The 23578-nt window shown below is 47.6% G+C and overlaps 2 protein-coding genes across 4 annotated transcripts in view; both read right to left on the bottom strand.

Annotated features, from left to right (window-relative positions):
* PTCH2 (patched 2) overlaps nucleotides 1-2748 on the bottom strand; it is a 28168-nt gene extending 25420 nt beyond the window's left edge. For all 3 annotated transcript variants that reach the window (XM_055347303.2, XM_019017359.4, XM_055347307.2), the window contains exons 1-2: nucleotides 1202-2748; nucleotides 192-384 (exon numbers count right to left, since the gene is read on the bottom strand). In XM_055347303.2, coding sequence (XP_055203278.1) covers nucleotides 192-384; nucleotides 1202-1273 — 265 coding nt within the window. In that variant the 5' untranslated portion in view covers nucleotides 1274-2748. The remainder of the gene's footprint in view (nucleotides 1-191; nucleotides 385-1201) is intronic.
* A 6395-nt stretch (nucleotides 2749-9143) lies between these two features.
* EIF2B3 (eukaryotic translation initiation factor 2B subunit gamma) overlaps nucleotides 9144-23578 on the bottom strand; it is a 136261-nt gene continuing 121826 nt past the window's right edge. The window contains exons 11-12 of the mRNA XM_031002148.3: nucleotides 16079-16182; nucleotides 9144-9371 (exon numbers count right to left, since the gene is read on the bottom strand). Coding sequence (XP_030858008.3) covers nucleotides 9319-9371; nucleotides 16079-16182 — 157 coding nt within the window. The 3' untranslated portion in view covers nucleotides 9144-9318. The remainder of the gene's footprint in view (nucleotides 9372-16078; nucleotides 16183-23578) is intronic.

The raw sequence follows: 23578 nt of genomic DNA, 5'->3' as shown, positions 1-23578 counted from the left end.
CATCTGCAGATGTCCATGTATGGTTGTGGGAGGGAACCGTGTTCCTAGATGCCCAGGTGTAGGACTCTGGCCAGCAGGTGACCCTCCAGCCCCAGGGCCAGGCCTGCTAGAGCTCCGTAGACAGCTCCTCACCTCGTTCTTGTCTTGGGCTCACCATACCTGAGCAGCTATGGCCAGTGTCCACAACTTACCTTCTACCCAGAGCTGTTCCAAGTTTGTCTCAATAATGGCCATGCGGAGACCTAATGCCAGGGCCCCAAAGGCCAACAGTCCCAGAAAGAGCACTTTGCCACAGTGTCTCTGGATCCCGCATCCCAGAGAGAAGAGCAGGCCCTGGAAGTAAGCACGAAGCCAGAGTGGAGCCTTCAGGCTCCCAGCTAGGATCTGGGATGGAAAGAGAAGGGTCAGCCAGGCATCACTGCAACAATGCATGAAATCCTTCCCTTCTCACCCTGTATATCTGCTGCCCAGCCCTCGCTTCTTGATTTCTGGATGTGGGACAGGGAGCACCAACACAGACACAGGCCCAAACTTGGAAGATGTAACACCCACCACCCCCAGCACACACCTGAGGAAGGCATAGGCCTATTTTCCTTTCTTTTCTTTTTGTTTTCTCTCTCTCTCTTTTTTTTTTTTTTTTTTTTTTTTTTTGAGACGCAGTCTCGCGCTGTTGCCCTGGCTGGAGTGCAGTGGTGTGATCTCGGCTGACTGCAACCTCCGCCTCCCAGGTTCAAGAGATTCTCCTGCCTCAGCCTCCCGAGTAGTTGGGACTACAGGCGCCCGCCACCACGCCCTGCTAATTTTTTATTTTAGTAGAGACAGAGTTGGCCTGGCTGGTCTTGAACTCCTGACCTCAGGTAATCTGCCTGCCTCAGCCTCCCAGTGTTGGCATTACAGTCGTGAGTCACCGCGCCCGGCCGGCATAGGCCCATTTTCTGAGAGCAGGATACATATGTACACACACCTGTCGTCGGGTGGACACAGAGGTGAACCCACAGACATTCATTCTCACTGGCCAGACGATGAGGAGACACAAGCACAGACACACCGACACACACGCACAACTTGCTTGCGGTGCTAGCTCTCACTTGCCTTCAGACATCTAATGACACTCAGCACTTCAAGACATCACAAACCTTGCAGAGGCCCGAGTGACAGACCTGGCTCCGCTCTTCCTTCTTCCAGCTCCCCCTCTACTCACCTGGGGCGCTCCGGTTCCAGCTGGGGGTGTGTAACTCGGGGGCAGCTCTCTGAGGGGCGGCGATCGAGTCATGCTGGCGAGGATGGGGGGCGCGGGCGCCCCCAACCCGCGTTATCTGGGCGCTCCCATAGGCTAGCCCGGTCTCCCGGTACCGCTGGGCCCCGCGTAGGGATTCAGTGGGGCCGCCAAGGCGCGGGCGTGGGAGAGACTGTGGGGTGTGGGTGTTAAAGCGGCTGGGAGGGAGGAGTGCAGGGAGCTGCGGGTCCGGGGCGCGGCGCCGGGATTCACCCGCTCCGTGGGCCGTGGGCCGCGGCGGCTGGAGGAGGAATGGGACTGGGTCCCGCGCGCAGGCGGAATTGCTGGCCCGAGACGCACAGCAGGGCTCGAGGTGGCGACTGCAGTCCCCGGGAGGCGGCTGGAGCTCCAGAAAAGGGAGCTGGCCGGGGCGACGCCCTCCCATTGGCTGAGGGGCCCGCAAATTACCCTAGCCGCGCGGCCCGGCCCGCTGCTAGGTAACGGCGCCGCAGGGGGCGGGGCGGGAGACCACCCAGGCTGGGCCACCCCACGCCTCCTTCCCGCCCGCGGGGCCCCAGGGAGGAGGAGGGAGGGGGATCCCGGAGAGGCGCAGCGCCGACCAAGTGTAAGTCCAGAGGCTTACGCTGAGAAAGGGCATTTGCAGGCTCTGTTAGGGATACACTTTTTTTTTTTTTTTTTAAGACGGGGTCTCACTCTTGTCACCCAGGCTGGAGTGCAGTGGCTCCATCTCGGCTTGCAGGCTCTGCCTTCCAGGCTCAAGCCATCCTCCCACCTCAGCCTCCCGAGTAGCTGGGATCACAGGCATGCACCACCACGCCCGGCTTTTTGTATTTTTGGTAGAGAACGGGTTTCGCCATGTTGCCCAGGTTGGTCTCAGACTCCCGAGCTCAGGATATCCGCCCGCCTCAGCCTCCCAAAGTGTTGGGATGACAAGCGTGAGCCACCGCGCCCGGCCTAGGGCCACAATTTCTTTTTCTTTTCTTTTTTTTTTTCAGGCTTAATTCACTTTATTTTTCTTGTATAAAAACCCTATGTTGTGGCCACAGCTGGAGCCTGGATCCTCTGCGCGGAGACTCTGGTGTGGGTCTTGATGAGGTGGTCAGTGAATTCCTGATAGGGAGACTTGGTGAATACAGTCTCCTTCCAGAGGTCGGGGGTCAGGTAGCAGTAGGTCTTAGAGATGGCATCAAAGTGGGTAGGGCCACACTTTCTTTCCGACCCAATCAAAGCCCAAGATTTCTTCTGTTCACTCTTCCCGGCTTCCATTCTTGCCCTCTTCAGTCCACTCTCTCCACTGAGACCAGAGTCATTTCTCTAACATGCAAATCTGATAGCTCCAAAGCACAAGGCCCACTTGGAGCACAGGGCCCTGTGTGATCTAGCTAAAGCCTTCTCTCCCATAGTTCCCTCACATCAGTGTTCCCTCGTTCCTGCCTTTGTACATGTTTTGGTCCTTTTGTCTTGGCAGATAATCTTCAAAAACTGAACTTGAATCACCCCCCCAACCCACCTTTTTTTTTTTTTTTTTTGAGGCAGGATCTCCCTCTGTTGCCCAGGTTGGAGTGCAGTGGTGCCTTCACAGCACACTGCAGCCTTGAGCTCCCAGTCTCAAGGGATCCTCCCACCTCAACCTCCCAAATGGCTGGGACTACAGGTGTGCACCACCACACCCAGCTAATTTTTGTAATTTTGTATAGACAGGGTTTCGCCATGTTGCCCAGGTTGGTCTCAAACTCCTGGGCTCAGGTCATCTGCCCACCTGGGCCTTCCAAAGTGCTGGAATTATAGGCGTGAGCCACTGTACCAAGCCTACCCCCTCTTTGAAACCTTCCTTGATTCATGTCTCTCTCCTGGCAGATAATTGCTTCTTTGTGCTCTGCATAACAACTCAATTTGTATATGTATAATTGCATTTATGACACAAAAACTTATGTACTTGAAAGTCTGCCTTCTTCACCAGACAATAAATAGGTGCTTAATAATTGTTGAGTGAGTCACTAAGAGTTGCAGAATTCAGGGTGTAAAGGATTGGAAATAGGGAAGAATAGAGGCAATAGTCCCTCTATTAAACTTTCAACTATCCTATCTGAGTGTGCTGTTTCTATTGGGTTCCTGATTGATAAACCTCAAGTGGCAGAGTAGGGTAAAATCAACATTCCAATATGTAAAGTTTGGGAAAGAGAAAATGAATCTACAATAAGCTAATTTTTCTAACACAACTACTATTATCTCTGGCAAATTTCTTGGTCAGTTCTTCCAGACTTAAAAAAAATCATTACATCATAAATATTTCATGTTACTACGTAGTTTTTGTAATCAATCATTTGGAGAATATCCTTAGGACAGATTCCCAGAAGTGGGTTGTTTGGGTCAAAGAGTATGAACATTTTTATGGCTCTTGATACACACTGCTCAACTGATTTTTTGAAAGCTTGTGCAAATTAACATCATCTCTAGAGCCTCAGTCCTGGGGAAGAGGAACATTTAGGTTGAGGGGGTGAACACCTAACAGGTTTGCCATTTCCATTTGTCCATTCACCCAGAAAAATGCCTATGGAGGAACTAATATATGTATGATGCTGTTGGCCAAACAGTAACTGCACATGAAAAGCAGCCTACCTGAATAGCACTTTCTTCTCCCTGTTATAGAGTGTGTCCTGCTGAGGATAAAGTGGCATGGTAGCTCATGCTTATAATCCCAGCCCTTTGGGAGGCTGAGGCGGGAGGATTGCTTGAGGCCAGGAGTTCAAGCCCTGGCAACATAGTAAGACCCCATCTCTACAAAAAATAAAAAATTAGCTGGGTGTGGTGGCGCACACCTGTAGTCCTAGCTACTTGGGAGGCTGAGGCAGGAGGGTTGATAGAGGCTGCAGCGAGCTGTGATTGTGCCATTGCACTCCAGCCTGGGCGACAAAGTGAGACCCTGCCTCAAAAAACAATAATAATGATAACATAAAAAATTTAAGGTTAAAAAGAACTGTACCCCTAGCAAGTCTCTGAAATAGAAACAGCCTCTAACTTAGTCTGTATGGGCCCCTAGTTTGCTCTTGGGGCAATAGCTGAAGACAGGGAGTGGCCTGGACTCAGCACTGGTTGTCATCAGGAGTACAACTCCCGATGCTATGCTTTAAGTAGGTCTTAATCTCCTTCCTTTTTACCAGACTCTGCAAGACATAAGGTCCATGGATAAATAGATTTGTAACCACTTGGGCCTTGGGACTCTGCTTTCATCATAGGCCCATCACTGCTAACAATTGTGACAAAGTCCACCATTTCTATGGATGCTTCCAAGGCCAAGCCTGTCTATTAAGGAAACCTCTTGCCTTATAGTTCAAAGACTAGGATGGAAGAAATGGGTCTACAGTTTCCAGCCTTTCCAACCTAGGGCCTAGTGCTGTCTGGCTGCTCCAAGCTACAAAATGACCTGTCTTCTCCCAAACAAAATGGTTTCCTGAGCCCAGCTAAGCTCAGCCAGAGCCAAAGCCATAGACCCCAGGAATAGGAAGGGATAAAGAGGCTCCTCTTCTCTTTCTGCAAGCAGCCTCCTTTATGATAGAACAGCTTGTTTCACTGTCACTTCCACTGGTCCTGGGTACGTGTTTTGGGCCTAAACTAGAGATATTCTCCAAATAACAGGATAAAAGCAATCTAATTAAATCTCATTACTGACTCATGAAACAAACGTCTTGGGATCTCCTTTTTTTAAATTTTTTCAATGAGACAGGGTCTCATTCTGTCACCCAGGCTGCAGTGCAGTGGCATGATCTTGGTGCACTGCAGCCTCTACCGCCCAGGCTCAAGTGATCCTCCCATCTCAGCCTCCCGAGTAGCTGGGACCACAGGCGCGTGACACCACGCCTGGCTAATTTTTTGTATTTTAGTAGAGACAGAGTTTCACTGTTTTGCCCAGGCTGGTCTTGAACTCTGAGCTCAGGCAATCTGCCCACCTCGGCCTCCCAAAGTGCTGGGATTACAGGCGTGAGCCACCACGCCCGGCCTTGGGATCTCTTATGTGTCCATTCCTTTGCTGGGTTCTGGTGTTGCAGGGTACCTGCTTTTTAGAAGTTCATAGCCTGAGGGGAGCACAGAGACCACAGGGGAAACCACTGAGTTGGGGGTACTCAGGGATGTTTCCAGAAGTGAAAGGAACTGGATGGGAGAGGTGGGAGGATGACAGAATCTAAAAGGAAAAGGAATGGCTCATGGTCTGGATCTTTCATTTGCTGGTTGTGAGATCTTGGGGAAGTCACATAATCTCTGACATTAACATAAGGTTTAAATGAGATAATACATATGGCTGAGGAACAGTGCCAGGAAAAGTGAGGCAGCCCACACTCACATACACACAGTGCTGGGTAAAGTGACCAGTCTGGCTTCAGGGGTGGGTTCATGTGGGAGTTAATTCATGGTGGAGGCAAGGCAGGCTTGCTTTCTCTGGCATTCCTCTAGGCTTCTCACTCACCAGCTTTTGGCTGCTTCTGTTATCTAGGCCAAGCAGAGTCAATGACCCTGAGATGTGGAGGAGGGAAGTGGGGGTCCTGGACAGCCCCATCACCACCTGTTATATTTAGGGGCCAAGCCTGGGTATGTATGCTCCTTCCCTGTGGGCAGGTTGAGGCCAATAGCACCTATCAAGTATTTGTTTGTTTGAGATGGAGTTTTGCTCTTGTTGCTCAGGCTGGAGTGCAGTGGTGCGATCTTGGCTAACTGTAACCTTCACCTCCTGGGTTCAAGCGATTCTCCTGCCTCAGCCTCCTGAATAGCTGGGATTACAGGCGCCCACCACCACGTCGGGCTAACTTTTTGTATTTTTAGTAGGGATGGGGTTTCATCATGTTGGCCAGGCTGGTCTTGAACTCCTGACCTCAGGTGATCCACCCACCTTGGCCTCCCAAAGTGCAGGGATTACAGGCATGAGCCACCGCGCCTGGCGTACCTATCAAGTATTTGGTGCCAGGGCTGCAGCCAGAGATTAGGGAATGGTCCTTCACTTTAAGTGTGGGGGAAGGAGACAGGCTAAGAACAAATGCAGCCTCTCTCTATTTATCCATGGCAGAAAGGCCCCGATGCAATCATCCTGGGTAGTGGCAGATGGCTCAGGCCAAGGACAGGTCATACTGGCTTCCAATAGAATGTGTTCTCCTGCCCAGTCTCTCTCCCTCTGGGTCAGCTTCATTAGAGCAGAGCTTTCTAGACTTTCTGTCTGGGTGGTCCTTTCCATGGGCCTCCCCCTTCCTCAGACACATTTAACTATTTAGAAAGCTGCATACAAAGGCCTGGTTTATGTACCTCCTTAGGAGTAGGGATAGCTGTGGATAAAGAAAGTGTATCCCCTGCAATTCTCTGGAAATAGAAACAACTTCTCAACTAGGCCATGCAGGCCCTAGATTCCTGTTGGGGCTACAGCTAAACACAATTTCCCTCTCTCCATTGAGTATGGAAGTGGGATGGTAATAGTAAAGTAGTGAAGAACTGGGAAGAAGTTCGACCTTTGGCCTTGGGGAACAGCTTGGAGGGCAATCTTGGCAGTCTTACAGGCTCACAGGAGCTTATTATGGCCCCTCACTTCAAGTATGGGGAAAGGAGAGAGGCTAAGAACCAATGCAGCAGCTCCCCATTTATCCATGGCAGAAGGCCCCTGATGCAATCATCCTGGGTAGTGGCAGTCTTCTCAGCTCAAGGAACTCTTGCCAGCAGGCAAGGATGAATTGTAACTGGGGGATGGATTCCTGGAGTAGCAGCTGTCAAGTTTTGTCTGACCCGGCAAGCTCCCGGAACCCTGTTCCTCAGCACATCCCCAGGGTCCTCCCTGATTCGGCATTCGAGGTCCCCTTTCTCCTCTTCCTCCACTTCCCTCATTGAGCATCACTGGGAGAGGCAGGGGAGACCCTATTAACTCTTCTGCCTGCCTTGCTTTTCTGATTTCTGTCCATGGAGAGGTGGCCGGCCAGTGGACATTCAGTTGCTCACTATGTTTCAGACATACTCAACCCCTCTGTAGCTGCTACCAAAAGAAAACAAAAACTGTCCCTGCCTTCTGGCAGACAAACAGGGCAAAGAGAAGAAAAATCAAAGCATCTTGGGCACCCAGCCAGTCCTGGAACTGTCAGACAATAGCAGCAGTGTCCTGAGCTGGGGGCTGCTCCCAGCTGGGACTCAAACTCAACAACACCTTCCTCTGGGAAAGCTTTTACCTTTTGTTTTCTCCAGCTCCTTCCTTTCCTTGATGCAGAGGCCGTTCCATGGACTTGTGCAAAGGGAAGGCACAGGAGAGGTTTTTCCTCTGTCTCACTGTCAGGGGTTCTAAGGGCTCCATGGGGAAGGACAGGAAAGGGTATATAGGAGGGCTCTGAGACAGTTTAATCAATGCCCTTTACTCCTCCACTGCACTTTCCCTCCCAACCCTTTTCTCTGGTCAAGGAGCAATCTTCTGGCTCCTTGGGAGACCCTAAGGGGAAGAAAGCTCTGGGAAAGAGGACAAAACCTGAGAAACAGAAGGGCCTTTAACATTCAAACAGTCGAACTTTCTCATTTTGCAGATGGAAACACTCAAGGTCAGAGAGGAGAGAGTGATTTGACCCAAACCAAACAACATTACAGAGGACAGATTTTCTTCCACTCAGGCCAGGACTCTGTCTCCAGCACCATCTAGGCCCCACCAATTTAATTTCAGTTCCAAAGGGGACCATGTTGGGCACCACCACAACTCTTTATCCCCACATCCCCCTCAGCCCTATTGGTTTCAACCACTTCTGCTGGGCCATTTCAGCTCCTGCCTGATTAGGGCAAACTTTCAGGAGCCTTGTTCTGACCAGTGGGAGTGCCAGGGCTCTCAAGAAGGCTGACAGAGGTGGAGATCCCCCAGGGTAGAAATACTCACGGAGTCTCTCACAAGTTCTATGACTAAGATAGGCAAGATTACTCAAGTAAACTTGAGGGCCTTGAGGTTTTTGAAGCAATGCAGAAACCAGTATTTCAAATAATTCTTTCTAATTACTGCCACCCACAGTGAAGACATCAAGAGAAGCCTTTACTTTGATAATTCTAGGAGGTGAAATCTCACCCCAGGAACCACTTTTATCTTCCACCAAACACCTGCAGGCTGTAAAAGCAATGCAGGGAGGGAGCAGAGTGAATGTGTGTTTGGGAGCAGGGGTGGTGGAGGGAAGGTGGATAGGCCTCTAGAAGGGCTGTGAATATGGAAATTTCATTCCTCAATTATCTGAAGCAGGAGAGTCTGCAGAATTAGGATATAAAGGAGTGCAGCTGGAGGAGAGTCAGGAATTTCAAGCCATGATACAGGTTCCTGGCTCTTCCTTCCCAGGTTGGGCAAACCTCAGTGAGGTGAGGTGCAGCGGGGTCTGGCTTGGCTCAGACCATGGCTCTTCATGTTCTTATCTCCACTAGAACCTGTGGGAATAGGCTTGTTGGCTAGGCAGGGGCTGCCCCTGCTTCTGTTCAGTCTCCAAGGGATATTAGTTGAACTAGGGAAAATGGCTAGAGGCTGGGAGGAGAGGGAGTGAATGGTGAGCATGGAGGGTGGGGCTGTGGGTGAGGGGGGGGGAGGGGCTGTGGGTGAGGTGGGGGAAGGGGCTGGGAATCTGTATGGTAGGTATGGGAGCAGAGTCCTGGGCTGATGCTCAGGCGTGGCACTGCCAGCGGCTAGGCCTATGGGTCTAGAAAGGCTGATTAGGATAAGGGACTGAAGTACTCCCAGGTCCTTTTAGGTGAGGGATACTTTCAGGACTGGGTTGGGTCAGCCAGTCAGAAAGTAGCCTTCCTAGGAGCTTTACATTGGACAGCTGCTGCCCCACCGATACACCTTGGCACACAAGAGTTAGGCCACTGTATCTGTCCTGTCCCACACACTTGCTCCAGATGATCTTTACCACATGACACATGAACATACACTGTGTACACCTGGAGCCCACCTGACATGGAGCTTGGGACTGCTCCACAAGTCTCCAGCATGCCTTTGGAAGCCCTTCTTTATTGGGAAATAAATACAGAGTTAAACAGGTGGGCCGGCCAACATCTGTGGCTTTGGAGGCCAAAAGGAAGGAGTCTGACTTGCTCAGAACTCAGATCTCCATGAGCTGGTCATTCCCCACGATCACCTCGTTCACTCGTTTAGCTACAAAAGAAAAGGAAAAAAGTTTCCTGAGAACTGGCAGCAAGATGACATTTCAAACCCAACTGCTTTTTTTTTTTTTTTTTTTGAGACCGAGTTTCACTCTTGTCACCCAGGCTGGCGTGCAGTGGCACAATCTCGGCTTACTGCAACCTCCATCTTCCAGGTTCATGCGATTCTCCTGCCTCAGCCTCCTGAGTAGCTGGGATTACAGGCGCCCGCCACCACATCTGGCTAATTTTTGTATTTTTAGTAGAGATGGGGTTTCACCATGTTGGCCAGGCTGGTCTCGAACTCCTAACCTCAGGTGATCTGCCAGCCTCAGCCTCCCAAAGTGCTGGGATTACAGGTATGAGCCACCACGCCCAGCCAAACCCAACTGCTTCTAATTCTGTGTTCACAAAAATTTATTTCTCTACTATTGTGGCTGTGTTCTTGAGAAGCTCTTGGAAACAGGGATATGAGAGAGAGAGCACCTTCCTATGCAGGAGGATGGGACCAACTGTCTATATACCTGGCTGTGGTGAGGCTTTAAACAGGAGAACTGAAACTGGGTCTTAAAGGGTGAATAGTTTCTTCAGGCAGTGATGGAAAGGATTCTAGGCTGTTAGAACAGCAAGGGCAAAGACAGTGAGATGGGAGAAAGGGGACCATGAAATACTGTGGTGTGGCCAGAGAATAGGAAATGAGGGGATAAGGGTAAGAAATGAGGCTAAAAGGATAAACGGAGATAAGAAAGGGCAATACCTCATATATAATATGGAAATAATGACACCTACTGCATAGGGTTGTTGTGAGAATTCAATGAGTTAAAGGTAAGTGAATGCTTAATAAGTTGTGGCTATTATTATTTCTATAAAGGTCAAACCCATAAGGCCCTCCATGACATCTTTGCCTACCTCTCCAGCTTCATTCCCCACTATTCTCCATTTTACCAGTAAGCCATACTGTTTTAATCCCTTTTTTTTTTTTGAGATGGAGTCTTGCTTTGTCACCCAGGCTGGAGTGCAGTGGCGCAATCTTGGCTCACTGCAACCTCCGCCTCCTGGGTTCAAGTGATTCTCCTGCCTCAGCCTCCCCAGTAGCTGGGACTACAGGCATATGACGCCACACATGGCTAATTTTTTTTTTTTTTTTTTTTTGTATTTTTAGTAGAGATGGGGTTTCACCATGTTGGCCAGGCTGGTCTGGAACTCCTGGGCTCAAGTGATCTGCCCCGCCTTGGCCTCCCAAAGTGCTGGATTACAGGCGTGAGCCACTGCACTTGGCCCTGTTTTATACCTTTGAACTTTGGCACAACCCTCTGCCTAGAATGCTTCCCCCTCCATTTTTTCCTGTTGCACTCTTACTACCCTATGTGCCCTAACGTAGCACCTCTAATATGCGATGCCTTCCCTTTTGCACTGTCCATTTCCTGCTTTGTGAAACCACTGTACCTAATATATATCTCTATTCCTACATCATTATACCACTCTCCTCTACTTCACTATAAGAACATTGAGGGCACTGGGCGCGGTGGCTCATGCCTCTAATCCCAGCAGTTTGGGAGGCCGAAGCAGGTGGATCACCTGAGGTCAGGAGTTCAAGACCAGCCTGGCCAACATGATGAAACCCCATCTCTACTAAAAATACAAAATTAGCCAGGCATGGTGGCGCATGCCTGTAATCCCAGCTACTCGAGAGGCTGAGGCAGCAGAATTGCTTGAACCCAAGAGGTGGAGGTTGCGGTGAGCCGAGATCGCACCATTACACTCCAGCCTGGGCAACAAGAGTGAAACTCTGTCTCAAAAAAGAAAAAAAAAAAAAAAACCAAGAACATTGAGAGGAGAGATGGAACAGTGTAGTTATGATTATATCCCCAGTGTCTAGCATAGCTACTGCCACATGATGATTTTAGAGGTTTTGGGTAATGACTAAGATAGGATATGGTCATATAACTGGAGAGCTAAAGCTGAATGCAGATGAAGGTTGGTAGAGAAGTTCAGGGAATCATGAAGCCGGAGAGCTGGACAGTTTACTGATGAATATGTTTAAGTTGTCCAAGATGCTATGGACAAGTGAGGGAGAGGAGAGGAAGACTGTGAACCATAGGCTAAAGCTCTTAATAAATGTAGGGAAGTACCCTGGAAGCTGACCAATGATGGGGTGAAAGGTAAGAAGAGCTATAGAAAACTTTCAAGGAAAAAGAACTATAGAAAGGAGGCAGTGAGCCAATAGCCTGGAAGGGGCGGGGGAGCCAGGGAACAGAGACTATATCTGGCATGTTGGGGTTGATGTATTCTCATGGCGATTCAGTAAGTAGGAGGAAACCTGTAGAGGCACAACAAGCAGAACTAGGCCGGGCGTGGTGGCTCGCTCCCGCAATCCAGCACTTCGGGAGGCCAAGGTGGGTGGACTGCCTCAGCCCAGGAGTTTGATACTAGCCTGGGCAATAGTTAGACACCATCTCTACAAAAAATAAAAATATTAGCTGGATGTGGTGGCATATGCCTGTGGTCTCAGCTACCCAGGGGCCGGGGAGGGAGGTCGCTTGAGCCCGGGAGGTCAAGGCTACAGTGAGCTGTGACTGTGCCACCTACACTTCAGCCTGGGTGACAGAGCAAGACCCTGTCTCAAAAAAACAAAAAACTAAGCAAAGCTAGTGATGCTTGATCAGGGATGGGAGTAGGGTCCAGTAAATACACTGGAAAATCTTTGGGCTGGAATCAGGTTGGGAAAGATCCCAAGGGGAAAAATACAAGGGAGGATGATAAGTTGGGAAAATAGCAATGGGATAGAAGGGAAAAACATCACAAATAAAAGGTGCACTGTTGGGAAACTGGGAAGGCTTCCTGCTGGCCAGGAGGATTTGACCTGTGTCAAGTATACATCAACAGCCTGACCTATACCAGGTCTACTTTCATGGTCAAAGAACTGATCACTCTGGCCATAGGGAAGAGATCCAAGTTCTGTCACTGACTGTAAGAAGAGACTCAGATGAAGCATGCTTTTAGCAGTTAGTGTTTTTTTTTTTTTGTTTTTGTTTTTGTTTTGAATGGAGTCTTGCTCTGTTGCCCAGGCTGGAGTGCAGTGGTGTGATCTCTGCTCACTGCAACCTCCGCCTCCCAGGTTCAAGTGATTCTCCTGCCTCAGCCTCCCAAGTAGCTGGGATTACAAGTGTGTGCCATCACGCACAGCTAATTTTTGTATTTTTAGTAGAGATGAGGTTTCACCATGTTGGCTGGGCTGGTCTCGAACTCTTGACCTCAAGTGATCCACTCGCCTTGGTCTCCCAAAGTGCTGGGATTACAGGCGTGAGCTACCGCCTCTGTACCCGGCCATTTTTTAGGTTTTGACTGTTAGCTGTAGCCATTCTACTGCTTGAGAAGGTCAAATTTGGCTGCCAGTATTTTTGCCAGAGATAACCAGTGAGAGTATTGGGATGGGGTGAGAAAAGTCAGAGTTGTTATAAAATGGCTTGTTTTCTTGCTGGTGCTAGAAGAGGGTAGGGAGGCCTACACTGAGTTATGAGCCATACTTTTGGGGAAAAAGACTGCTATGGATGTGGTGACTCTGGAGCATGAAAATGATTAGAAATTGGAGAGGAGACTGCATTATGTCTTTTTTTTTTTTTTGAGATGGAGTTTCACTCTTGTTGCCCAAGCTGGAGTGTGATGGCGCGATCTCAGCTCACCACAACCTCTGCCTTTCAGGTTCAGGCAATTCTTCTGCCTCAGCCTCCCAAGTAGCTGGGATTACAGGCATGCGCTACCACGCCCGGCTAATTTTTTGTATTTTTAGTAGAGATGGGGTTTCTCCATGTTGGTCAGGCTGGTCTCGAACTCTCGACCACAGGTGATCCACCCACCTCAGCCTCCCAAAGTGCTGGGATTACAGGCATGAGCCACCGCATCCGGCTGAGACTGCATTATTTCTTAGGATGAATGTTTTCTCCTGAAACCCCTTCATGTGAGGAAGACTGACGGAAGACTTTGCCATCTATTGAGCTCTTTGCTGGTAAGGATGTGAGTTGTTGGTGTTTGCCTAGGTCACCTATAGTAACAAGTCTTGAGTGCTGCACTGATGGTTAGGAGTTTGCTTTCACCATATGGCTCAGTCTCAAAAAAAAAAAAAAAAAAAGAAGAAGTAATAGTGGAAAAAGGCAACTGGCCAGGGAGTTCCTGTGGCAGGAGGGCACTGACCACTGTGCTGGATGCACTGGTCCTTCCAGCAGAGGACAGAGAGAAGGAAGTGGTGGGCCAGTTTAGAGCCCAGACAAGATGACTTCCCTGGCCAGCCCTCCTTCAGCAGGACCATTAAAGGGTCTCCTTGCTAAAAGGTGGACACATAGTGTTAATTAAAGCCAGAAAGCCCAGGAGTTTATGAAGCCCATCTCATGATGATTGCAACCATCTCACAGAGGCCTTTCTTGGAACCCTAACTTTATATCCTGAAATCCCCCAAAATATGTTTCATGGATCCAACATTCATTCATTCACTCTTTTCCCCTTCTGAGCATTTACCATAAATCAGGACCTGTTCTGAGAGCTAGGGATGCATATAGTTATGAGACAATCGACCTTGAGGATCTTTTTTTTTTTTTTTTGAGATGGAGTCTTGCTCTGTCACCCAGACTGGAGTGCAGTGGTGCAGTCTCAGCTCACTGCAGCCTCCGCCTCCTGGGTTCCAGCAATTCTCCTGCCTCAGCCTCCCAGGTAGCTGGGATTACAGGCATGCACTACCACACTCGGCTACTTTTTGTATTTTTAGTAGAGACGGGGTTTCACCATGTTGGTCAGGCTGGTTTCGAACTCCTGACCTCAGGTGATCCGCCCACTTCAGCCTCCCAAAGTGCTAGGATTACAGGTGTGAGCCATCATGCCCAGCTGACCTTGAGGATCTTAGTAGGGAAGGCTGATTCATGGATAATTGCCATGGCTTGTGAAACATACTTTAATAAAGGTGTGGCAAAGCTCAAGGACACAGTGGAAGGAATGTGTAGTTCTGCTATGGGGAGTCATGGAAAGAGGCAGAGAAGGTTCTACAAAGGAGAAAACACTTGGTCGGAGTCTTCAAGAGAGGAAATCTAGAGAGAGCACATGTAAAAGCATGGAGAGGTATAATGGCACAGTATGTATGAGGAATTCTAAGTCTTTTGGTACACTCAAGGAGTAGTGCATACACCTGTCATTTAATTATATGCAATTCTCACAATTCTCCAAGGTAGCTATTATTGTCCCAATTGTCTAATTAAGAAAATCTGGGGCTGGGCGCAGTGGCTCATACCTGTAATCTCAGCACTTTGGGAAAGTGAGGTGGGTGGCTTGCTTGAGGCCAGGAGTTCAAGACCAGCCTGGGTGACATTGCAAAACCCTGTCTCTACTAAAAACACAAAAATTAGCCAAGGGTGGTGGTGTGCCCCTGTAGTCTCAGCTGCCCAGGAGGCTGAGGCACAAGAATCACCTGGATCCAGGAGGAGGAGGCTGCAGTGAGCTGAGATAGCACTACTGTACTCCAGCCTAGGCGACAGTGCAAGACTCTGTCTCAAAAAATTAAAATTAAAAAAAAAAAAAAAAGGAAAATCTGAGGGCTTAATGATTAAAAATTTAACTTGGTGCACAGCCACTAAGTTGAGTTGAGATGTGAACCGAGGTCTGTTTGATTCTAAAGCCCAAAAGGAAGGCATATGACTTTAAAAAAGGGAAGGGGGAAGAAACTGAAGAAGGAAATGATGTGGCGTCTACAGAGTTGGTGGGGTTAATTCCTTCAGCAACTCCCCTCCCCACCTTATTTTAGGTTTAGGAATAATACCAAAAGCAATCAGTCATTTTAATTTTTATTATTATTTTTAAGACAGGGTCTCCCTCTGTCACCCAGGCTAGAGTGCAGTGGTGCGATCTCAGCTCACTGCAGCCTTGACCTCTCAGGCTCAAGCAATCCTCCTGCCTCAGCCTCTTGAGTAGCTGGGACAACACGTGTGTGCCACTGTGCCTGGCTAATTTTTAATTTTTTTGTAGAGATGGGTTCCTGCTATGTTGTCTAGGCTCAAGCGATCCTCACACTTCAGCCTCCCGAAGTGTTGGGATTATTGGCATGAGCCACTGTGCCTAGGCTTCAAGAATCACTGTACAGTATTGGTGCCAACCTGGGCCATTAGATCTATTGGTATGTTTTCAAGGTTTTGAGATTAAGGGTGCATACATGTATAAGCTTATCTATAAGATTAATTTCTAGAAATGAAACTGTTAAGTCAAAGTAAAAAAATTTGACAGTGATGCCAGGTGCGGTGGCTCACGCCTGTAATCCCAGCAGTTTGGGAGGCTGAGGTGGGCAGATCTCCTGAGGTCGGGAGTTCGCAACCAGCCTGACCAACATGGAGAAACGCCATCTCTACTAAAAATACAAAAAATTAGCCGGGCGTGGTGGCACATGCCTGTAATTCCAGCGACTCAGGAGACTGAGGCAGAAGAATCACTTGAACCCGGGAGGCAGAAGTTTCAGTGAGCTGAGATTGCGCCATTGCACACCAGCCTGGGCAACAAGAGTGAAACTCCGAAAAAAAAAAAAAAATTGACAGTGATGTCAACTGCTCTCCAAAGATGGCTTTATCAATTTATGTTCTCGCCCGCAGTGTACGTATGTGCTTGTTTCCCACATCCTCACCAGCCTTTGGCATTATCAGTGCTGGTGTGAGAAGTAAAAATGGAATCTGTGATTGTAATCTGGTTTACCTTTGGCTTCAATCCTCTGGCCACTTCCAATCAAGCAGTCCTTGATGTCTGCACCCTTCTCGATCACAGCATTGTTGCAGATGACACTGCCTTGGATATTGCTTCTGTAACACAGTAGCCAAGTTAGGGAGGACCCAGGGCTCGCATCACCATCCTCATTACTATTGGTTGGGGGTTCTGGCTCCTCCCTAGGCCAGGAACAGCTGGGCAGTCTAGTTAATGGCTATGCGCCTCAAGTTATCAGTGGAAGACAGAATGGTAAGCCAAGGGAGGACCTGGCTTCAGAGAAATCCAGATTTGGGACTATGTTCATAACGATCTTTCTCTAAGGCCTGAAAAGAAGATATTCTGACTTCAGTTCCTTTTTTTTTTTTTTTTGAGACAGGGTCTCACTGTGGCCCTGGGGCTGGAGTGCAGTGGTGTGATCATAGCTCACTGCAGCCTCTAAAACTCCTGGGTTCAAGTGATCCTCCCACCTCAACCTGTAGCTGGGACTACAGGTACACACCACCATGTCTGGCTAATTACTTCAGTTCTTTAGGATCCCAGAACCTAAAGGTCTAAATTCCATCTAATCTGTTCTTTGGTCTGGGGCTGGTCCTTAGGCTGACCCATCACTGCTGCTTCTCATCTGGGAATATATACCAAATTTCATTTGAGGCTCAGAAATCACAAATCCTCCTAGGAGATCAACTCTGGAAACAATGGGCTCCCCACACTCTCACCACAGACTCTGGTTAAGCAAAGCCATACTCATTCAAAAAAATTTTTTTTTCTTTGAGATAGGGTCTCGGATTACCCAGGCTGGAGTGTAGTGGCACGATCTTGGCTCACTACAGCCTCCACCTCCTGGGTTCAAGCAATTCTCCTGCCTCAGCCTCCCAAGTAGCTGGGACTACAGAGCCACCACACCTGGCTAATTTTTGTATTTTTAGTACAGATAGGGTTTCACCATGTTGGCCAGGATGGTCTTGAACTCCTGGCCTCAAGTGATCCACTGCCTTGGCTTCCCAATGTGCTGGGATTACAGGAGTGAGCCACCGCGCCTGGCCTAAACAATTTTTTCAGAGATAAGGTATCATTATGTTGCCCAGGCTGGCTTCAAATTTGAGCTCAAGCAATTCTCCTGCTTCAGCCTCCCAAGTCTTTGGGACTACAGGTGTACATCCCTATGCCTGGCTAAAAAGGATTTTTTAAAAGCCAACTCCATTCCACATAAAAGACTACTCCAGACCCTAAAGCATACACCAAGAGCAGCGCCACTTGCTCACAGCATTTAAATGTATTTAAAAAGCATTCTCCTAGCCCACGTGTGGTGGCTCACCCCTGTAATACCAACACTTTGGGAGGCCGAGGTGGAAGGATCACTTGGGCCCAGGAGTTTAAGACCAGCTTGGGCAGCATTGTGAGACTCTATCTCTACACAAAATAAAAAAGCTAGCTGTGCATGGTGGTGCATGCCTGTAGTACCAGTTATTCAGGAGGCTGAGGTAGGAGGATCGCTTAAGCAAAGGAGGTAGAGGCTGCGGTGAACTGTGATCGCACCACTGCACTCTAGCCTGGGTGATAGAGGGAGATCTTGTCATAAACGGAGCATCTTCTTGGCTCTTAAAGACTGCCAGGTTGGAGGAAATGTCCTTTTGAAAATTATGACTAACCTGGCTGTGTGCGGTGGCTCATGCCTGTAATCCCGGCACTTTGGGAGGCCAAGGCAGGTGGATCACCTGAGGTCAGGAGTTTGAGGCCAGCCATGGCCAACATGGTGAAACCCCACCTCTACTAAAAATACAAAAATTAGCCAGGCATGGCGGTGTGCACCTGTGATCCCAGCTACTCAGCAGGCTGAGGCAGGAGAATCAATTGAACCTGGGAGGCGGAGGTTGCAGTGAGCCGAGATTGCACCATTGCACTCTAGCCTGGGCGACAAGAGCAAAACTATCTCCCAAAAAAAAAAAAAGAAAAGAAAAAAGAAATTTATGGCTAACCTTTATTGTACATCTACTCTATGCCAGGTATTGTGCTAAATAAATACTCTCTGTACATTATAGGAGTGACTTTTACAAAGAGTCTCGCTCTGTCACTCAGGCTGGAGTGCAATGGCATGATCTCAGTTCACTGCAACCTCTGTCTCCCGGGTTCAAGCAATTCTCCTGCCTCAGCCTCCCAAGTAGCTGGGATTACAGGTGCCTGCCACCACACCTGGCTCATTTTTTGTATTTTTAGTAGAGGCAGGGTTTCGTCATGTTGGCCAGGCTGGTCTCCAACTCCTGACCTCAGGTGATCCGGCCTTCTTTTTTTTTTTGAGATGGAGTCTTGCTCTGTCCCCCAGACTGGAGTGCGGTGGCGTGATCTGCCTCAAGTAAACCTCTCCCTGCCTCAGCCTCCCAAAGTGTTGGGATTACAGGCATGACCACCGCTCCTGGCCACAAATCTAGTAATTTCTTTTTTTTGAGACAAGGTCTCACTTTGTCACCCAGGCTGGAGTGCAGTGGCGTGATCTTGACTCACTGCAGTCTCCATCTCTGGGGCTCAAGTGATCCTCCTGCTTCAGCCCCCCAAGTAGCTGAGACTATAGGCATGCGCCATCATGCCTGGCTAACAAATCTAGTAATTTCATCTGAAAATCACCTGAGCAGTGTAAACAATGACAAATAATGCCACCCTCAGTGTGCTGGCCCCCCATCAATTATTTTGGTAGGTCTTGGATAGGAGCTAAATGTATTTAAGTAGAAGCAAACCCCTCCTAGATGATTCTGGGAGTACTATTTTTATCTTTGATGCACTAAAAAAGAGCAACCACATTTTGCAGATGAGGTAACAGATTTAGAGAAGTTAAACCATTCACTCAAAACCATATAACTGCTAGTAACAGATTTAAATCTAGGTCTGCCTGACTTCAGAATCCATAATTTAATCATAATGCAATACAAAGAAATTAAGAAAAGACTAGAAGAGACCTAGAACTGCCTTATTCTGAGCTGATATGGCTCAGTGGAAGAAGCTCTCTCCTAACAAGGGGATATTCAGTACCCGAGTCAGAAATGGGAAGAGAAAAAATGCGCAGCTGGAAGGGAGAAGGAGGAGGATAGAGAGGGTGTAAGCACCCTTTTAACAAAACACAACTAAGGAAAAATTCCCAACCCAAGAGGCATGAGGGGGTGGGAAAGAGGACATTCCAAGGACTAAAAACACTGATACACAGACCATTAAAAAAGATTCTTCCCAAATGCCAAAACTTAGTAAAATGCAAAAAGAAATACTAGCACTTTAAGGCATTTCAGAGTCTTCTTTATCTCTGTTCTCCTAGGAGGTTAAAGCCTTTTGGAAAGTAGCAAAAGGCCAAAACCACAGCACCTCTGTGGTGTAGGCTAGAGATGGGCAGAGACAGCACTAGTTTGCCCTTTGGCAGACTTGGGATACACTCAGTGGGTGGGCTTTTAAGAGAGCTTCCATAACTTTCCAACTTGCCTAACTTGCAAAGCAGTCCAGTAAGCAGTTAGGGTGGTTCCTGCTTTTTGGGGGAAATTCCTCCAAAAGGGGTAATAGGGAAGTATAGAAAGCTTTAGATACAGAGGCTCCTGGGACAGAGCTGCCTTTCAGTTGGCTACTAGTTTATCATGGAAAAGTCTTATTTCTTTTTCCAAGGTGGTAGTAGGGGTATGCTTCCTACTCAGTCGTAAGAGCCAAAGAATGTATGCTCTGAAGCTAGGCAAGAGGTAAACATAGTCAGCAGACAAGAAACAGCCAACAGGAACTCAAGCAGCCATAATTAGAGACAATTAAATGTCTATTTTGGAATCTGGGATATAAGTGGGAGAGATTTCTGGAAGGAAGAGACAAGAATAACTGAGGTCAGATTTCCATAGCAATAAACAGCCTGGTTTTCCTTAGGCTTAGTGGATCTGATTGGGGTCTTCAGGAACCTCCCACATTGTCTGTCTCATCCAGTTGATGTGTAGCTCTTTCTGAGACACATAAACCACTGCTGTGGAGCCTGCAGATATGATAGGGAAAGTGGGGTGACCGATGGAAAGCTGTGGGCTCTCCTGAGGCTCCTGGTAAGTGGATCTGTGGAAGGCTTTGAGATGAATACCTGAAAACAGCTTACTGGTTGTGAAGCTCTTTTCTGACCATTTGTATCCTCAATTGTTCCCCAGTATTATTGTGCAGCCCAAATCACCTCCAATAGCAAGGCTGAGGTACTTTGGAAAAATTTCAACCCAACACAGCTTTTCCCCATCCAAGAAGAAACTCCAGGATCAAGGACTTTACTGGGAGTGTATCTGTTCATGCTACAGGGAATGGAAAGATAGGACTTTATCAAACAAACCCTCTCTAGGTTGCCAATTGGCAGCAAGGACTCTGTCTTTTCTGTTTAGTGCCTAAGGAGAGAGAAGAGGTGAGTTCCTATAGTCCAACAAAAGAGCTTGTTCCAGACTAGAACTACAGCTTCTGCATCCTAGTTTTAACTCTCAGGTTGGCACAAAGCACTCCGCTGTGCTAATGTCTAGCTGTGTTCTCTAAGACGCTGCTCAGTGATGGCTAAGACTAATGGAGACTTGGTCCTCATTTCTCCTTGGTAGGTTCAAATTTCAAGCACAGAGGCAGGCTTTGCAAAATTACTCTGAAAACTGTAACGTTTCAGTGGAAAGGAGGCCATGAGAAAAACAGAGTACTACAGTAAGATCACTGCTTGGCCAGGCACACCACACTATACTATGTTGTGGCATATCACCTGAGGAAGAAGGCTAACTGAGAAGCAAGAGTGCCTCCAAATTCTTGCTCCTCTTCTGGCTTTAGGTAGGACTTCCTTCAGTTATTTCAAGGGAGGAAAGGGAACTCACATATATCTAACGTCTAATACATCTCAGTCATTATATAAAGCACTTTACACTCATTTATTATTATTATTTTTTGAGATGGAGTCTCACACTGTCGCCCGGACTGGAGTGCAGTGGCGCGATCTTGGCTCACTGAGAGTCTCCTGCCTCAGCCTCCCAAGTAGCTGGAATTACAGGCATATGCCATCATGCCCGGCTAATTTTTTGTATTTTTAGTAGAGATGGGGTTTCACTATGTTGACCAGGCTGGTCTCGAATGCCTGACCTCATGATCTACCCGCCTCAGCCTCCCAAAGTGTTGGGATTACAGGCATGAGCCACTGCACCCAGCCTACACTCATTTTATAACTGAATCCTTTCAGCAAACTTGCAGGGATGGTGGTATTTATTCCAATTTTTACAGAGAAAATTGAGACTCACAGATGTTAGGCAATGTGCACAGGCCTAAAGTGACACTCCACTGTATCACCGGCTCCTGCCTCAGATATTGACTTAGAGAATATTCGGCAAAGAGCCATGAAACTTCTCAGTAACTCTGAGGATGGGGAGGTTCTTTTCTTTTTTGATGAGTTGACAGGCTTTCTAAACTACTCATGACCCTGGGGGAAGAAAAGAGAATGAAACTGAAGATATGTGTAGCTTTTCTAGGCATGTGACTAAGGTCTGCTTTAGGCCAACTCAACACTTTGGCCGAAAGATTATGGCTGAGTCACCCATATCTCTCTAGGTACTGGGAGCCTCCTAACCTAAGCCCTTCTAAGCTGGTCCAAGTATCTCTCTAGAGAAAGAATCATGTGTTATTTTTATTAAAAGTTATTTTTTATTATTTATAATTTAAAACAATTCTTTTTGGTAGAGATGGAATTTTGCTATGTTGCCCAGGCTGGTCTCAAACTCCTGGCCTCAAGTGATCCTTCTGTCTCAGCCTTCAAAGTGTTGGGATTACATGTGTGAGCCACTGCATCTGGCAACCATGTATTATTTTTAATGAAATATTTTAAGTATAGAAAAAAACCTAGAGAATAATATAAAGAACACCTGTGTATCCACCAAACAGCTTAAGAAACAAACAATCCAACTTGCTAAGCATCTTTCTTTCATCCCATTTCCTTCCTTCTTCCACCAGGGTATCCATTATTTGACTGTGGTGTTTCTTGTTCGTAAGTATTTTTACTACATATATTAAACATACAATATTTTTAATGTTTTAGAATTGTACATACATGTTACCATTATGTGTATCCTTCTGCAACTTGCTTTCCCCTCTTCAACATCATATTTGTGATTTATCCAGGTTAATTCAGGTAATGATATATATAATACTTGAAGAAATGATCTTACCTTTTCCCTGTTTCTGGTCACTCTTGCTCTTGGGTCCTCTAGATTAAAAGGTACTGACTCCAGTGAGCAGGCTGAAAATTTCCTCCTTTTAGTTCTGTATGCCCCCCTTCACTATATAAGATTTTGTGGTGAGAAATGGCTCCCTCCTAAGAAATCTAAGTCCTTATATTCCCTAAGCAGAGGCTAGGGAGTTTAGGGGAAATCAAAGCAAAGATGTAACAGCCTTAAAGAGTTAAGCTGCAGAATTCTTCATCTAAGATGGGTTTAGTGCAAATGGTTCAAAGGTAGGGAACGAACCAAAAGCCATTAGGAGCACCTTTAATCCAGGGGATCTTCCCAAAGTGTCATAATTTGGTGTTTTTAAGAGTATGACAGAAGTGCTGGGCTCAGTGGCTCATGCCTGTAATCCCAGCATTTTGGGAGGCTGAGGCAGGTGGATCACCTGTGATCAGGAGTTCAAGACCAGCCTGGCCAACATAGCAAACCCCGTCTACTAAAAATACAAAAATTAGCCTGGCGTGATGGTGTGTGCCTGTGGTCCCAGCTACTCGGAAGGCTGAGGTGGGAGGATAGCTTGAACCCAGGAGGCAGAGGTTGTAATGAGCCAAGATCATGCCACTGCACTCCAACCTGGGTGACACAGCGAGACTCTGTCTCCAAAAAGAATTCTTTTAACAATTATGTACTTTTCTGCAACTCTAATTACCTCTAATTGGACTTATATTTAAGAGGATTCACTTTTATACCTTAAACTATCCATTTTCATTTCTTCCTTGGCTATATTATGTCTTCAGGTAGAGTTTTCCAGAGGGTTCATGGGTGACACAGGTCCTGAGCCCTGGAATACTTCTGATGCTTTTACATAGCAACCATAACTGGCTACAGGATTCTTTTGTGTTTTCTTTCCTTGTAGGGATGAAATATGGAAGGTTATAAGATTCTTAGGTCACAAATATTTCCCTTCTAAATTCTCTAAATGTTCTTTCACTGTCTTCTGGCCTGAAATGTTATCATAGAAAAGTCTGAAGCCAGGCTGGGCGTGGCGGCTTACACCTGTAATCCCAGCACTTTGGGAGGCCAAGGCAGGGGGATCACTTGAGGTCAAAAGTTCGAGACCAGCCTGATCCAACATGGTGAAACCCTGTCTCTACTAAAAATACAAAAATTAGCTGGGTGTGGTGGCGCACGCCTATAATCCCAGCTACTTGGGAGGCTGAGGCAGGAGAATTGCTTGAACCTGGGAGGTGGAGGTTGCAGTGAGCTGAAATTGTCACCGCACTCCAGCCTGGGCAACAGAGCGAGACTCCATCTTAAAAAA

The sequence above is a fragment of the Gorilla gorilla genome, chromosome 1, assembly GCF_029281585.2.
Source record: "Gorilla gorilla gorilla isolate KB3781 chromosome 1, NHGRI_mGorGor1-v2.1_pri, whole genome shotgun sequence".
NCBI lineage: Eukaryota > Metazoa > Chordata > Mammalia > Primates > Hominidae > Gorilla > Gorilla gorilla.
Note: the sequence above shows the minus strand (reverse complement) of the source record. Positions and strands in the feature narration are given on the sequence as shown.